This window comes from Mustelus asterias, chromosome 11, assembly GCF_964213995.1.
Source record: "Mustelus asterias chromosome 11, sMusAst1.hap1.1, whole genome shotgun sequence".
Taxonomy (NCBI): Eukaryota; Metazoa; Chordata; class Chondrichthyes; order Carcharhiniformes; family Triakidae; genus Mustelus; species Mustelus asterias.
This window is the reverse complement of record NC_135811.1, coordinates 23168275-23186158: the sequence shown is the minus strand read 5'-3', so window position 1 is coordinate 23186158 and position 17884 is coordinate 23168275. Positions and strand designations below refer to the sequence as shown.

The following is a 17884-nucleotide window of genomic DNA, read 5'->3' as shown; positions in this document are numbered from 1 at the left end:
AAATGTTAAATTACAGAATATTTTTACCATTGATGTCAGTCATAAGCTTTGAACCGTATAATTGGTGAATATTTTTAATAACTGAAGAACTTCTGTCTGCAAACTAAAACATTCCTTAGATTGTTTAATTCAGCGTTTAAACCTCATTGAACTGATTGGGCTATTGTGAATGGTGGATAAGGTAGAAAATAAATGCAATGAATAGAAAGAAAACTTTGACTTGTCCACTCAAGGAAAAGAAATGCAGCATGATGCACATAAACACGAGTCATTGTTCCACTTTATTTAGTGACATTTCTTCCTTTGCAGGATGATATTTACATGTATGGAGGAAAGGTTGATACTGACAATGGAAATATCACAAATGAGCTATGGATCTTCAACATCCCCACTCTATCATGGACGAGGAAAATTCCAACAGTTCTAATCCCTGGCCAACAGTATGATGTGGAAGGACACTCGGCACACATCATTGAAATGGACAGTGGAGATGTAATCATGATCATCATTTTTGGATATTCTGCACTTTATGGTTACATAAACAGTGTTCAGGAATACAGTATAAGTAAGTAATTTGCATAAATGTTTTGAATTCCTAAAATGTATTGCAAAATCAGTTAATCAGAAAAGCTTAATCGAAAATTAAAATGAACCTAAACCTTTAAACAAAAAGATAATACAGAATGTCAGGTTTTGTGGTAGTAATGGCGACCAAACTGTCAGTGTTTACTGTCATTATTGCACTGGAACTGAGCAACTTCTTGAGTTAGCACTTGTGCAGTGAAGTATAGAACTTTAGAAGCTGCCAGTGATTCTGTGCTTTACAAGGCAGTGTGCTGTTGAGATCCCCCAGACTGAAATCAATCAGAAATCTTTTAAGCTGATGAAATTTTCCACGCTGATGAAATTTTCCACTTGTATGTTCATATAGTCTTTACAGTTTAAAAAAAAAACCCTTGAAAAATTTGCACTTTGCTGAATGAGTTAGCTGGAGTAGTTCAGTGGTTGCTCTCTGTCCTTTCAGCAGGAAGGCCATGGGTTCAGATCCCACTCTAGGACTAGTTGGAGGCAGGCCAGCATGTATCAGTGCCGGTCCCCAGCCTGGATAAATGGGGAGTATTGGTGGCAGGAAGGACATAAGGCTGTTAAACTACCCATTAAATCCTGAAAAATTGATGGTTGATGTGGAGGTGATCAACCAACATTGCGGTGACCTGATGTGACAAGGGATAAGTGCATGAGGAAGGAAGGAGATGGAATGAGTTGTAACTGGGTTTTAACAGCAGACTAAGTTCAGTGCTGCTGTTAAGCAGTTGCACTGGAGTTCTTTTCATGTTTGTGTCGCATTCCTTCATTGTAATAATTTTTTAATTTATGCCATTTTGGATTCTACCTTTTGATCTCAAGCATACTCTAATCATTTATTTTACCATTTATAAAACTTAAATTACAAATGAAGGACTTTAGTGGTTTCTCCTTCCTGAGTTTCTGCCTGTGAGAATACATCAGTGTGATTGGCCACTTGTCCTGATGATGACACTGTTGCTGGAGATTGACTTAATTTGGTGCCAGAACAAAACTGCTATTTGGAAAGGGAAAACTTGTGTCTCAGGCATTGCAAATCTTTGTGGACAGCTTTACTGAGATTGGCTGAGTGCTGATGCTTTGTTGCTGGCCACAAGATCCAATCCAATATAGTAATAGAGAATCTTATAACAATTGTTAGTGACATCTTTAATTTATTTACAGCAAATATCAAAAACTGTATAAAATCCCTCTAATTCTGGGCAGTAGAAATAAGTCTGACAAGAAGATCCTCCCATCATATGGAAATCAAATTCCCTGTATAACCTGTTTGATAAATTCTTAATCACTGGCTGCAAAACTATTAATTGATTATGCCTTTACTTTTTTTTAAAAAAAGGCTGGGATTGTCTATTTTTAAAATATTTTAAAGAACCATTTGCAGCTAATTTTGTGGGCTATATAAGGGGTGAAATTTTCTCAAAAATTTTAACTGCCCCATTTTCTCATGTTTTTCCAGTGAGGTAAGTGATGGTAACTTATGGCACACTGTGCAATACAGAGGCCGTAATTTGATTCCCACCAGCAGGGTGAGTGAGGGGAGCTATTCACGCTGAGAAGCTGGCTGCAGACTGCTAGGGTCGCCATTGTGCATACCTCCCCACCCCCTGATGCTGGCCCGATGATAGCTGCACCCCCACTGACCAGCCCCTACTCCCCCGATGCCAAGTTTATCACTTCCCTCCCCTTCTACATGCCTCTCTCCCCTGCCCTGCCCCTTAGGCATTGCCCAGTGGCAATGCCAGGCAGGCCATGTGGGCACTGCATGGTCCTGCCCCGACCACCTAGGGGCTTCGGTGGCCCATGGTCCCATTGGTGACGCCATCATATCTAGTTCCCGTTGGTGAGGACTATCTGTGATCCGCGTTGGTGAGGACCTCGACCAGCGAGGTAGAAAAGGTAAGTGAACCCAGGCTGATAAAATGAGCCTCGCCCCAGTCCTGGGCACTAGGTTGATTTCCACCTGCAGAATGTGGCCAGCAATATCAGGAGAGTATTGTTCGAGGGTAAATCCACATCTGGCATGTGGGAGTCTTTTAAGGAGCAGTTGATAGGAGAGCAGGACAGGCATGTGCCTGTAAAAAGGAAGGACAGGAAAGGTAGGATTCGAGAGCCGTGGATAACCAGAGAAATTGTGGGTCTAATCAAAAAGAAAAAAGAGGCATACGTAAGATCCAGGCAGCTAAAAACAGATGAAGCATTGGAAGAATACAGAGAAAGTAGAAATGAACTCAAACAGGGAGTTAGAAGGGCAAAAAGGGGTCACGAAATGTCCTTGGCAGACAGGATTAAGGAGAATCCCAAGGCATTATACATATGTTCGGAACAAGACGGTTGTCAGAGAAAGAGTCGGACTTCTCAAGAACAAAGGAGGGGAATTATGCTTAGAACCCAAGGAAGTAGGTGAGATCCTAAATGAATACTTTGCATAAGTATTCATAAAGGAGAGGGACACGTTGATTGATAGTGTCTCAGAGGATAGGCCTGTTAGAACAAATCTCAATTACAAGGGAGGAAGTGTTAGGTGTTTTAGGAAGCATTAAGGTAGACAAATCCCCAGGGCCAGATGGCATCTGTCCTAGATTACTGAGAGAGACAAGAGATGAAATTGCTGGGCCTCTAACAGAAATCTTTGTTTCTTCATTGGACACAGGTGAGGTCCCAGAGGATTAGAGGATAGCAAATGTGGTCCCGTTATTTAAGAAGGGTAGCAAGGATAACCCGGGTAATTATAGGCCAGCGAGCTTGACGTCCATGGTAGGGAAATTGTTGGAGAAGATTATTAGAGATCGGACCTATACACATTTAGAGCTGAATAATCTCATTAGCGATAGACAACATGGTTTTGTATGAGGGAGGTCATGCCTCACAAATTTGGTTGAGTTTTTTGAGGAGGTGACAAAAATGATTGACAAGGGAAGGGCCATGGATGTCGTCTACATGGACTTTAGTAAAGCATTTGACAAGGTCCCTCATGGCAGGCTGGTGCAAAAGGTTAAATCTCACGGGATCAAAGGTGAACTAGCTAGATGGGTACAGAACTGGCTTGGCCATAGAAGACAGAGGTTGGCAGTGGCGGGGTCTTTTTCTGATTGGAGGTCTGTGACTAGTGGTGTTCCGCAGGGCTCTGTACTGGGACCTCTGCTGTTTGTGATATATATAAATGATTTGGAAGAAGGTGTAACTGGTCTGATTAGTAAGTTTGCGGACGACACAAAGATTGCTGGAGTTGCAGATAGTGATGAACGTTGTCAGAGAATACAGCAGGGTATAGATAGGCTGGAAAATTGGGCGGAGAATTGGGAGATGGAATTTAATCCAGATAAATGTGAAGTGCTGCATTTTGGTAGATCTAATGCAGGGGGGAGCTATACAATAAATGGCAGAACCATCAGGAGTATAGACACACAGAGGGATTTGGGTGTGCAAGTCCACAGATCCTTAAAGGTGGCAGCACAGGTGGAAAAGGTGGTGAAGAAGGCATATGGCATGCTTGCCTTTATTGGGTGGGGCATAGAGTATAAAAGTTGGCATATGATGTTGCAGTTATATAGAACGTTGGTTAGGCCACATTTGGAATACTGCGTCCAGTTCTGGGTCACCACACTACCAGAAGGACGTGGAGGCTTTGGAGAGAGTGCAGAAAAGGTTTACCAGGATGTTGCCTGGTATGGAGGGTATTAGCTATGAGGAGAGATTGAGTAAACTAGGGTTGTTCTCCCTGGAAAGACAAAGGTTGATGGGCGACCTAATAGAGGTTTATAAAATTATGAAGGGCATTGATAGGGTGAACAGTTGGAAGCTTTTTCCCAGGTCAGAAATGACAAACACAAGGGGTCACAAGTTCAAGGTAAGGGGGGCAAGGTTCAATCCAGATATGCGGGGGACGTATTTTACACAGAGGGCGGTGGGGGCCTGGAATGCACTACCAAGCAAGGTGGTTGAGGCAGTCACGTTAGGATCATTTAAGACTTATCTAGATAGCCACATGAACAGACTGGGAATAGAGAGATACAAACAGATGGTCTAGTTAGGAACACATGATCGGTGCAGGCTTGGAGGGCCGAAGGGCCTGTTCCTGTGCTGTATTGATCTTTGTTCTTTGAGAGGTGAGAAATCAGGCGTAAACCAGATTTTCCGTCTCTTGATCGTATTTTCCACCCCGCTACGCTACTCGACCAATGCAGTGAGGTGGAAAAATCCCACACAAGGAGTCCCATGTTGGACTTCATTGACACACATTCACCTAAATGGAAATTACATTTGCTGGGCTTTGCACGTAAGCCCTGTAATTAAAGCTAACTATGAAAATGACTGCTGTAACAAACAACAATGTGGAAAATCCTGAAGATCATTCGTTAGTTGATTAGTTTTATAAAGTTCATTAATTAGTGTCACAAGTAGGCTTACATTAACAATGCACATCACTCTTCACATCAGGAGCTTTTGCCAGCAGTTCATCAGATATTTTCTACATGCTTGTACTTGTGTGTTTGGATCGATAACTCCTCAGATGATAATTCCAAATAACCCGATGGAATTCAAAAATGTGTAAGCTGCAAATGTGTTATAAAGAATAATGTGGCACTGTGTGAGGGTTAAGCATATTACCGTGGACAATCATCTAAGACTTGTGTTACATTATAGGTTCAATCATTAGACCAGTGAAACAAAACCCAGATCACTTTAAGGGAAATCAACTCTGGAAAGACAGTGAACTGTCTGCTAACATTAAATTATTCCAAATGACACCATGTTTTTAGTGTTTGTTGTATGAAGGTGAAATAACCCACGAGTATTTAGGGAAGGTATTTTGAATTATTTTACTTTAATTGTAGCACACATTGTGTGTGGACACACAGCTTTTTTTTTTACTGCTTTTGGTGATTTATTAAACATCACTGAGTCCATGCAGTTCACATACAACTTGTTGTTTGGCGCTATGGATAGTAGAGGCTCCAAGTTTCTTTCTATCACACAAGTGACCAGGAATCTTTCCTGCTCTTAATGCCTGCCATTGGCATGCATTGGAAGGATTTGCAGATTGATATCAACCTGTTTTGCTGTGTTTTGAATGCATCTTCATTACCCATTCAGTCCTCAGGCGAGCCTCAATCCCAGAGCTTTCGTCTCAGTGGCGGCAACGTTATTCACTGTTCCATAAGACCATTGGTAAACTGCTTTGCACTGATGTAAAATATGTAGTCTAACTGCTTTATTCAAATTATGACAACAACTATTTTGTTAAGTAAGCTTTTTCAGCTGTCACCAATACATTTATGTTATGGGCTTCATATCTTAAATGAAAACAGTTATCAAAGATAATAGTTGCTTTTTAGTGTATTTGTTGAAAATTAAGATAAACTGTGATTAACTTAAAGCATAAATTACAAAGGTTATCATTTGGTAGTACAGAACTGGAGTATTGCTGAAGCGAAATGCTGTCAAAGTTTTTCATCTTGCTCTCATCAAGGTATTAGAATTACACAAATGAGTAATGTGATATATGAATTTTAGTTCTGGTGTGATGCCCAGTACATAGGCCATACATCCCAATGACTGGTGGATCGTATCAAACCGAATATCCGCTTGGCTGTTTGCAATAGGCAGAGTACTGACATTCTAAACTAACGCTTGCAAAGTTCAGAACAAAATGTGTACTATTAGATGTGATTCAGTGATAGGGCAGCACTTGTTTAACAATCCCAATTGTGCTCAGAATGACACTAACAACCAATTTAAGATTATCAGGCATTCTTGCAATATGGCTCACTTACCCTTGCCAGAAGCTAAATTTATTCATATCCAATGACTTGTCCTCTGCAGATAAAAGGAATATGAACAGACATGGCATTGCTTTTGAAATAACCAAAAGCATAGGCGGTAATGCATTCGCTATGGCAACATGCCTTGGTCAGTCAGAATCCACTTGCCAACCAATCAGCACCTTTCCCTCATGCAGTATGAATTGTTGTTCCCTTTGAAATTTAACATTCTTGAGTTCGTCATAATGAGTGCAAATTCAGCAATACAAAGATTTGATAACTTGTGTTGTGCGCGCTAGAAAATATTTACTCATCTCCATTCAAGCTTAAATGTTCTGCAAACTGATGTTTGATGCAAAGAGAAAGCAACAGATTTGTTTAGTTGAACTGTTGCCTGGTTGAATTGGAATTGAGTCGGCTTTTGTCTGCAGAGGACAGGTCATTGAATATGAATAAATGTAGCTTCTAGCAAGGGTAAGTGAGCTGCATTGCAAGAATGACAATCTTAAATTGGTTGTTAGTGTAATTCTTAGTGCAATTGGGATTGTCAGTCCTACGTGCCAGGTATGAGGGAATCCTATTTGACTCATCAATGTTCACCTTTAATGTAACTCTGTCCAATCACAGCATCCAACTTTTTTGATCAAGTCAACATTTTTGACCTGCCTGGCAGAGTATTCCAAACATTTATCACTCAATTAAATATTTAAATTTATATAAGCATGAAAACATTTGAGACAATTGATTACTTTTGGAATAAGTGCAGTGACTGTACGTTAGTAGACAAATGCAAGTGCCATTCTTTGCCAGCCATTCTTTGAACTAAAATGTAATGAACTTAGTTGTAACACACACACCTCTTTCAGAAAGCTTTTGCCAGCTGTGTAATGAGATGGATGAATGGAAAATCTGTTTCTTTTTGCTGCAATTGTGTTCTTCAAGATGTTGGGAGAACATCTTTGAATAGTGTTGTGAGACCTTGCAGTGTTTACTTGTGTATAAGGGCAAGTTCTCAGTTTTATGTTGGGCCTGAGGAACAGTGTATCCCACAGTGCAGTATCCTGAAGGTACTGTGTCTCAGATTTTACACTTGGGTCTTTATATGGGATTGCAAACAAAAGCTTTCTGAAAGAGGTGCGTGTGTTACCAACTAAGTTCATTACATTTTAGTTCAATTTTGTTTCATTAATTTCCATTTTTACTTCCTAGATTTACTACTTTGACTTAATTTGAAATAAAAATCTGGGTGGGTTTACTGTGCACTACCTCAAACTTAAATGAAGCTGCTTGTCTATCCTCCCTCCACTTCCACCATTCCCCAGCCAGCTACTTTCCTTTCTGAAGCTCATCATCTTTACATAGAAATTAGAAACAGGAGTAGGCCATTCGGTCCTTCGAGCCTGCTCCAAACATTCATTTTGATCATGGCTGATCATCGAATTCAATATCCTGATTTCCCCCTTTCCCCTCCATGTCCCTCGAATCCCTTTAGCCCCAAAAATTGAATTTAAATAATTGCCATCAGCTGACTTTGGAACAGAGGATCAGCTTTGCCTTCTCCTATTTGCACTATTACTGCTGACATGAAGGAACAGCTGACCCCAGGACAGTTGAAATCGTTCCATAATTTACCTGTTGTACTGGTATAAAATGTTCCAGCATATTTGCAAAAGAGATGAGCTTCAGTAGGTTATATGCCGTACTCCTACTCCCACAGGAAATAATTTCTCCATCAAAACCTTTCATGATTTTGAACATGCCTAAACAAACCCTTTACCCTTCTCTGCTCTACCCATACAAACACAAATAGTACTAGGTGTTGGAGTAAGCCATGCGGCCCCTGAGCCTGCTCCGTCATTTCCTAAGATCACGGCAGATCTGACGGTATCCTCAAATGTGCATCCTGCCTACCCCCAACAACGTATCACCCCCTTATTTACCAAGAATCTGTCCACCTCTGCTTCCACTACCTTTTCAGGAAGAAAATTCCAAAGACTCATGACACTCAGAGGAAAAAAAAATCATCTCATCTCCACGTTAAATGGGTGATTCCGAGTTCTAAATTCTCCCACAAGCGGGATCTCCTCATCTACCCTGTCCAGGTCCCTTAGGATCTTGTGCGTTTCAATCAAGGCTCCTCTTCTGCTTAAAAACCCCAACAGATACAAGCCTAATGTTTCCAACCTTTTCTCATAAGACAACGTGCCCATTCCAGGTATTAGTCTGGGAACCCTTCTCCGAACTTCTTCCAAGCATTTGCATCCTTCCTTACATCAGGTGACTTGATACTTTACCCAGTATTCCAAGTGTGGTCTCACTCGTGCCCTGTACAATTGAAGCATAACCTGCTACTTTTGTATTCAATTCCCCTTGCAGTATATGATTACATTCTATTAGCTCTCCTAGTTACTTGCTGTACCTGCTTATTAGCCATTTGCGATTCATGCACAAGGGCACCCAGATCCCTCTTGTACCTCAGAGCTCTCCAACCTCTCAACATTTAGATAATGCGTTATCTTTTTTATTTTTCCTGCCACAATGGACAATTTCACATTTTCCCACATTATGTTCATTTGTCAGCTCTTTGTCCATTCCATAAGCTATATATATATATATTTGTTTTGTAACCTCAATCTGTCCTCTTCACAACTTGTTTTCCTACCTGTCATTGTGTCATCAAGAAATTTGGCATTCATCCCTCCATCCAAGTCATTGATATAAATTGTAAACAGCTGAGGCCCCAGCACTGAATCCTGTGGCGCATCATTCATTACATCTGGCCAACCTGAAAAAGACCCATTTATGCCTACTCTCTGCTTTGTGTTAGCTTGCCAGCCTTTTATACCTGCCAATTATATTACCCCCATACCATGAGCTTTTATTTTCTGCAATGACCTTTGATATGGCACCTTATCGAGTGCCTTCCAAAAATCTAAGTACAGTACATCCACTGGTCCCCCTTTATCCAAAGCACTTGTTATTTCCTCAAATAATTCCAATAAATTGGTTAAACATGATTTCCCTTACATTAAACTATGTTGTCTTTGCCTGATTACCTTGAACTTATCCAATCGCCCTGCTATAACTTCTTCAATAATAGCTTCCAACATTTTCCCTCTGACCAATGTTGTTTCCCATTTTCTGCCTCCCTCCCTTTTTCAGTAATGGACTTGCATTTGCTATCTTTCAATCTAATGGAACCTTATCCGAATCTGGGGAATTTTGGAAAATGAAAACCAATGTGTCAATTATCTTACTAGACTCTTCTTTTAAGACCTTATGATGAAGCCCATCAGTATCTGGGCTTTTGTCGGCCTGCAACTCCAATGATTTACTCAATGTTTCTGGTTATTGTAATTTTCCCAAGTTCTCTTTCCCTTCCGCTTCTTGGTTTATAGCTGCTTCTGGAATGTTACTTGTATCCTCTTTAGTGAAGTTTGATGCAAAATACCTGTTCAATTTATCAACCATTTCCTTCTTTTCCATTGTTAACTCTCCAGACTCTCTTTCTGTTGGACCATTGCTCACATTGTTAACTCTTTTCTTTGTTAACTATTTATAGAAACTCTTACTATCTGTTTATATGTTTCTGGTTAGCCTTTGCTTGTACTCTACTTTTTTCCCCCTCATCAATCTGCTCGTCATCCTTTGCTATTCCATATGTTCTGTCCAATTTTCTGATCTTCCACCTACCTTTGCACAATTATATGCTTTTTCTTAATATCATAGAATCCCTAAAATACAGAAGAGGGCCATTCAGCTCATTGAGCCTATCTTCAACCTTTTAGTTATACACAATAGTGGGTCCATCTGTTAGACTTGTTCTTACTCATTGGAATGCATATATTCTGTGCATTCTGAAATACCCCAAAGGTGAAAGTAACTTAAATTTCTTTGAGATACTATTATGTGGGGGACCACCCCCCACCCCCACCCATCGCACCTATACGTCTAGACACTTAATTCCATGGATACCTTTTAAAATAAAACTTCAATATTGGAATAAAAGCCTGAACTAACCTCAAGGAAACTCGCACATTAACTCATACAGCTGATTTTACTGCACTCCCTACTTTTGTGGTGCTGTTTGTTGCCTCGAGATAAATGTGCTGGTTGAGTCTCAATTTCATTACTCAGTAATTCAGCAGTTTCAGTGGACTCCTCTCATTGTGGTGTTGGCTCACATGAAGGTGCAAAAGTGTCAGTGTTTTCAACCTGTTTGTAACTCTCGGGTTCAGCTTCTAGATTTGTTGCTGTTCTTTTAGATTGGGGGACCCCATTTTTCACTTTTACATTTAAGCATGCTCAGTAATGTCTATTGAAGGTATATCATCTTGGGTGATGTTTTATTTTGAAAAATGAAAATACATTTTTTTAACATAAGAACATAAGAAATAGGAGCAGGAGTAGGCCATCTGGCCCGTTGAGCCTGCCCCGCCATTCAACAAGATCATGGCTGATCTGAAGCGAATCAGTTCCACTTACCCGCCTGCTCCCCATATCCCCTAATTCCCTTATCGATCAGAAAACTATCTACCCGTGATTTAAACATATTCAACGAGGAAGCCTCCACCACTTCAATGGGCAGAGAATTCCAGAGATTCACTACCCTCTGAGAGAAGAAGTTCCCCCTCAACTCTGTTCTGAACCGGCCCCCCCTTATTTTGAGGCTGTGCCCTCTAGTTCTGGTTTCCCTTCTAAGTGGAAAGAATCTCTCCACCTCTACCCTATCCAGCCCCTTCATTATCTTATATGTCTCTATAAGATCACCCCTCATCCTTCTAAACTCCAACGCGTACAGACCCAATCTGTTTAATCTCTCCTCATAAGCTACACCCCTCATCTCCGGTATCAACCTGGTGAACCTTCTCTGCACTCCCTCCAAGGCCTATATATCCTTTCGCAAATAAGGGGACCAAAACTGCACACAGTACTCCAGTTGCGGCCTCACCAGTGCCTTGTATAGTTGCAGCAAGACCTCCCTGCTTTTATATTCTATCCCCCTCGCAACATCCTCACAAAAAGATTCCAAACTATGAAATTTTGCTTTAAATCTTTTTCAGCAAAATATTCCCTTAACTGCTTAATTAAATAATAAGTAATTTTAGTCCTGGCTCTTGATCATCTCTCTCAGACACTTTAAAGAATTTCTCTGAATTATTTAAGTTCTAATTTTAGCGGTTGCTCTTCTCTCTTATTTCTTTCAGCTCCAAACCTTTATTTGACCTTAATGGTTTAAATTAATTATGAATTTTTTTCCCTGTCTCGCACTCTGTTAAATGCCAGTTCTTTATGGACTTTGACAAGGTACCACATAGTAGATTGTTGCATAAGGTTAAATCTCACAATATCCGGGGTGAGGTAGCCAATTGGATACAAAATTGGCTTGATGACAGAAGACAGAAGTTGTAGAGGGTTGTTTTTCAAACTGGAAGTCTATAACCAGCAGTGTGCCTCAAAGATTGGTGCTGGGTCCACTGCTATTTGTTATTTATATTAATGATTTGGATGAGAATTTATGGGGCATAGTTAGTAAGTTTGCAGATGACACCAAGATTGGTGGTATAGTGGACAGTGAAGAAAGTTATCTAGGATTGCAACGGGATCTTGATCAATTGGGTCAATGAATGGCAGATGGAGTTTAATTTAGATAAATGTGAGGTGATGCATTTTAATAGATTGAATCGGGGCAGGACCTAATCAGTTAATGGTCGGGCTTTGGGGAGAGTTACAGAACAGAGATATAGGTGTTCATAGCTCCTTGAAAGTGGAGTCACAAGTGGACAGGGTGGTGAAGAAGGCATTCGGCATGCTTGGTTCCTTGGTCAGAATATTGAATACAGGAGTTGTGACGTCTTGTTGAAGTTGTACAAGACGTTGGTAAGGCCACACTTGGAATACTGTGTACATTTCTGGTCACCCTATTTATAGAAAGGATATTATTAAACTAGAAAGAGTGCAGAAAAGATTTACTAGAATGCTATCGGGACTTGATGGTTTGAATTATAAGGAGAGGCTGGATAGACTGGGACTTTTTTCCCTGAACTGTAGGAGGCTTAGGGATAATTTTATAGAGGTCTATAAAATATTCAGGGGCAAAGAAGAGGTAGGTAGTCAACATCTTTTCCCAAAGGTAGGGGACTCTAAAACGAGATGGCATAGGTTTAAGGTGAGAGTGGAGGGATATAAAAGAGTCCAGAGGGGCAATTTTTTCACACACTTTGAGCCTGCTCCACCATTCATAATGATCATGACTGATCATAAGTTTCAATATCCTGACCCCCCCCCCAATATGCCTTGATCCCTTTATCCCCAAGAACTATATCTAAATTCTTCTTGAAATGGCCTCAATCACTTTCTGTGGTAGTGAATTCCACACATTTAGCACTCGGTGAAGAAATGCCTCCTCATCTCGGTCCTAAAAGGTTTACCTCTTAACCTCAAACTATGGCCCCTAGTTCTGGACTTCTGTACCAGTGGGAACATTATTTCTGAATCTACCCTGTCTAATCCTGTTAGAATTTTATACGTTTCTATGAGATCCCCTCTCACTTCTGAACTTCAATGAATATAATCTTAACCGACTTGGTCTCTCCTCATATGACAGACCTGCCATCCCAGGAATCATTCTGACAAACCTACTCGATAGCAAAAACGTCCTTCCTCGGATAAGGATGCCAAAACTGTACCCAACACTCCAGGTGTGGCTTCACCAGTGCACTATACAATTGCAATAAAACATCCCTATTCCTATATTCATCCTCTAGGCACGGACCAACATACCATTTGCCTTCTTCACTGCCTTAGTCATAGAATCTACAGTGCAGAAGGAGGCCATTAGGTCCATCGGGCCTGCACCAACAACAATCCCACCCAGGTCCTTCCTATCCCCGTAACCCCACATTTACTCTCCTAATCCCCTTGACAATGGGTAATTTGTCATGGCCAGTCAATCTAACCCACACACATTTGGACTGTGGGAGGAAACCAGAGCATCCGGAGGAAACCCACGCAGACACGTGGTGAATGTGCTAATTCTACACACAGTCCCCTGAGCCTAGAATTAAACCTGTGTTCCTGGCATTGTGAAACGGCAGTACTAACGACTGTGCCACCATACCTTATGTACCAGTTACTTTCAGCGACTGATGCACAAGGACACCAAGGTTTCACTGAGTATCCACCTCTCTCAATTTACACCCATTCAAATAATAATCTGCCTTCCCAATTATTGCTACCAAAGTGGATAACCTCACATTTATCCACATTATACTGCAGCTGCCATGTATATGTCCACTCACTCAGCCAGTACAAATCACGCTGAAGCATCTCTGCATCCTCCTCACAGTTCACCCTCCCACCTAACTTATGTATTATCTCCAAATTTGGAGATAATACATATAGTTCCCTCTTCCAAATCATTAATAGATCATTTGAACAGTTGGGATCTCAGTATCACTGCGGTACCCCACTAGTTACTGCCTGCCATTTGGAAACAACCCAGTTAAACCACCTCTTTCCTTTTTGCCTGCTCACCAACTTTCTGTCCATTTCAAGACACTACCTACAATCCAATGCGGTTCAACTTTACATAGTAGCCTGCTCTGTGAGAACTTGTCAAAAGCCCTTTGAAAGTCTAAATAAACCATGTCCACCAGTTTTCCTTGCTCAACTCTACTGGTTACATCCTCAGCAATGGATTCGTTAAGCATGATTTCCCCTTTGTAACTCCATGTTTACTTTGTCTGATTATACCTTTGCTTTCCAAATGCTGAGCTATGAATATCTTGATAATGGATTCTAGCAATTTCCCCTGTACTGACATTAGGCTCACTTGTCCAAAGTTCCCTGTTTTCCCTCTACCTCCCTTTTTTAAATAGCGGGCTTATATTAGCTAACCTCCAACCTGTCAAACCATTCCAGAGGCCAAAGGATTTTGGAAAATGACCACATTTGTTGAAATTTAAAAGAGTAGATTCATTCATTCTTCTCTCCCTCAAACTGAATGTAAAATTCAATCTTATGATTGTTGCTACCTACGGACACCTTCAATGTAAGATCATTAATTACTCCCATCTGATTGCACAATACTAGGCCGAGCATAGCCGGCTTTGGTTGGCTCCAGAACATGTTGTTCTAAGAAAGTATCCTGAAAATATTTCCAATCCAATCCATATGTAGATTAAAATCTCCCATGATTATTGCTGTGCTTTTCTGACAAGGTCCATATTATTTCTTTTATATTCTAACCTGTCTTCTGGTTACTGTTAAGGGCGTGTACCTGACTTCCACCAGTTACTTCTTGCCTTTAGTATTTCTCATTTCTATCAAAACCGTTTCCACATCCTGGTTTCCTGAACTTATTAAGAAGTTTAACAACACCAGGTTAAAGTCCAACAGGTTTATTTGGTAGCAAAAGCCACACAAGCTTTTGGAGCTCTAAGCCCCTTCTTCAGGTGGACTTATGCCATAGCCCTCTATTGTGCTAATTCCATCATTACCTGACAGGTAATTCTTCTACCTTTTCCTCACCACCGATCCTTCCTAACTATCTGTACCCTATGGGGGCTGCCTCATAGCACTAGGGACCCAGGTTCGATTCCCACCTTGGGTCATTGTCTGTGTGGAGTTTGCACATTCTCCCCGTGTCTGCGTGGGTTTCCTCCGGGTGCTCCAGTTTCCTCCCACAGTCCAAAGATGTGCAGGTTAGGCGAATTGGCCATGCTGAATTCTTCCTCCGTGTACCCGAACAGGTGCCGGAGTGTGGCGACTAAGGGATTTTCATAGTAACTTCATTGCTGTGTGAATGTAAACCTATTTGTGACTTATAAATAGACTTTAACTTTTACCCTTTGTTATTTGGGTCCCAATCCTTGTTCCCCAGCAGCCATACCATGGCTATCAACTTATACTTATTTATTTCTTTGTGTGCTCTCAATTCATCTGTTTTGTTTTGAATGCTATGTGCATTCAGATTCAGCACATTTAGTTTAATCATTTTATTTTTTTCATAACCTCTAGTCTCCTTTGTTGATTTACTGTTGGATTTATATTCTGTACCCCTTCCTATCACAGTCTGCTTACCATCACCTATAATAATACCTTTCTCTTTTGCCTTGTCTCTTTGACTGTGTTCCCAAATTCGATCTCTGACCCTTTATTTGAAACTCCTTTAGCTTCCCTCACGATGTAACTTGCTAAAATGCCAGTCTTAGCACACTTCCAGTGTCGCGTATTCCAGTGGTACTGTCCCACTTTCCCCAGGACTGGTGCTGGTGCCCCTCGTACTGTAACCCACTACTCCCACATCTTCGAGCCATGCATTCAAATCTTTAATCTGATTTGTCCGATGCCAATTTGAATGTGGCTCAGGTAATCTAGAGATTATGACCTTTGAGGTGCTGCTTCTTAATTTGGTGACGAGGTCCTTATACCATCTCGCTGCAGTGAACGGAGATTTGGCTGGGCGCCAAATTCCCTGACCTCGCTGCGGTGGGAGCATGACATGAACGATCAGTAAGATCACGCCCTCACTATTTGCTGCAGAGAATGGTGTCAATCCCTCTGACGATACTGTCTCTTGCTACCATTATGTTCCTTTTTGCTCCCCCCACTTCAATGGCTTCCTGTACCACGATCAACAACCATTTCTATTTATATAGTGTCTTTAAAACTGTGCAATGTGCACCGTTCTGGTCACCCTATTATAGAAAGGATATTATTAAACTAGAAAGAGTGCAGAAAAGATTTGCTAGGATGCGACCGGGACTTGATGGTTTGAGTTATAAGGAGAAGCTGGATATTCATAGAATAGAATTCATAGAAACCCTACAGTACAGAAAGAGGCCATTCGGCCCATCGAGTCTGCACCGACCACAATCCCACCCAGGCCCTACCCCCATATCCCTACATATTTTACCCGCTAATCCCTCTAATCTACGCATCCCAGGGCACGAAGGGGCAATTTTAGCATGGCCAATCAACCTAACCCGCACATCTTTGGACTGTGGGAGGAAACCGGAGCACCCGGAGGAAACCCACGCAGACACGAGGAGAATGTGAAAACTCCACACAGACAGTGACCCAAGCCGGGAATCGAACCCAGGTCCCTGGAGCTGTGAAGCAGCAGTGCTGACCACTGTGCTACCGTGCCGCCCACTGGGATAGACTGGGACTTCTTTCTCTGGAGCGTATGAGACATGGGGTGAACTTATAGAGGTCTATAAAATAATGAGGGGCATAGATCAGATAGATAGTCAATATCTTTTCCCAAAGGTAGGGGAGTTTAAAACTAGAGGGCATAGTTTTAAGGTGAGGGGGAGAGATACAAAAGGGTCCAGAGGGGCAATTTTTTCACATAAGGTGGTGAGTGTCTAGAGCAAGCTGCCAGAGGTAGTAGTAGAGGCAGGTACAATTTTGTCTTTTAAAAATTGTTTAGACAGTTTCATGGGTAAGATGGGTATAGAGGGATATGGGCCAAATGTGGGCAATTGGGACTAGCGTAGAGGTTTAAAAAAAGGGCGGCATGGGCAAGTTGGGCCAAAGGGCCTGTTTCCATGCTGCAAACCTCTGATTCTATGACTCTAAAACAACACAGATGTTCACCAGGACTGTTATAAAATGAAAAATGACACCAAATCACAAACATGAGGCCAATAACAAAAGATTGATCAAGAGGTAGATTTTAAGGCACATATTTGAAGAGGAAAGAGAAATAAAGTGGGTTGGTGAGGGAATTCTCAAACATAATCATTCTGGTAAACCTCTTGGATTTTATTTTCTATTCATAATTATTGGGAAGGATTAAGCCTTAAAACACTAGTTGCAGTGAAATACTGTTCTATGTGGTAAGGTTTAAAATTATTTCTATTTGTGGATGGGAAAACAGCAGGAAATAAAATTTGCCAATCTTAATCGACTTTTAAACCAGTTTTATTTCTTGTCCAGAGACCAACACATGGTTCGTGACAGAGACTAAAGGTGCGATTGTCCAGGGTGGATACGGGCACAGCAGCGTTTACAATGCAATGACGAAATCGATTTATGTGCATGGAGGATACAAAGCATTTACAAACAATAAGTATGGCTTGGTGGATGATCTCTACAAGTACACAGTAAATAGTCGTACTTGGTAAGTGGAACAGTCAAGCATCCATTAAATTTATTTTTGTTACAGCGTTTGATTTGAAATGTATATGATAAAATTGTGGTGGAGATCTGAATGGAGTTGAAATAGCGAATCCATTTTTATGTGTCTTAGTGATATTCAGGAACTTTGGGAAACTTATGAAAGCTTATGTATTTAAGCTTTTTTAATAAAATGTTGCATTTGGCTAGGTTTATTACTTGTTAATTTATGAATTGATTTTATTTTAGTCGTTTGAGATATTTTTCAGTTGTGTAGTAGGCAAGCAATTTGTTGCAAACCGGCAAGCAACTTTGCTGCATTCATGAAAGTAACTCTTTATTTAAAATATTGCAAATTTCATTTTATTTGCCCACCTGTCCATTCCTCTGAACACACAACATTTTGG

The 17884-nt window shown here is 40.9% G+C and overlaps 1 protein-coding gene across 1 annotated transcript in view; it reads left to right on the top strand.

Annotated features, from left to right (window-relative positions):
- Positions 1 to 17884, top strand: part of atrnl1b (attractin-like 1b) — an 887738-nt gene that overhangs the window by 158348 nt on the left and 711506 nt on the right. The window contains exons 8-9 of the mRNA XM_078223252.1: positions 310 to 565; positions 17298 to 17481. Coding sequence (XP_078079378.1) covers positions 310 to 565; positions 17298 to 17481 — 440 coding nt within the window. The remainder of the gene's footprint in view (positions 1 to 309; positions 566 to 17297; positions 17482 to 17884) is intronic.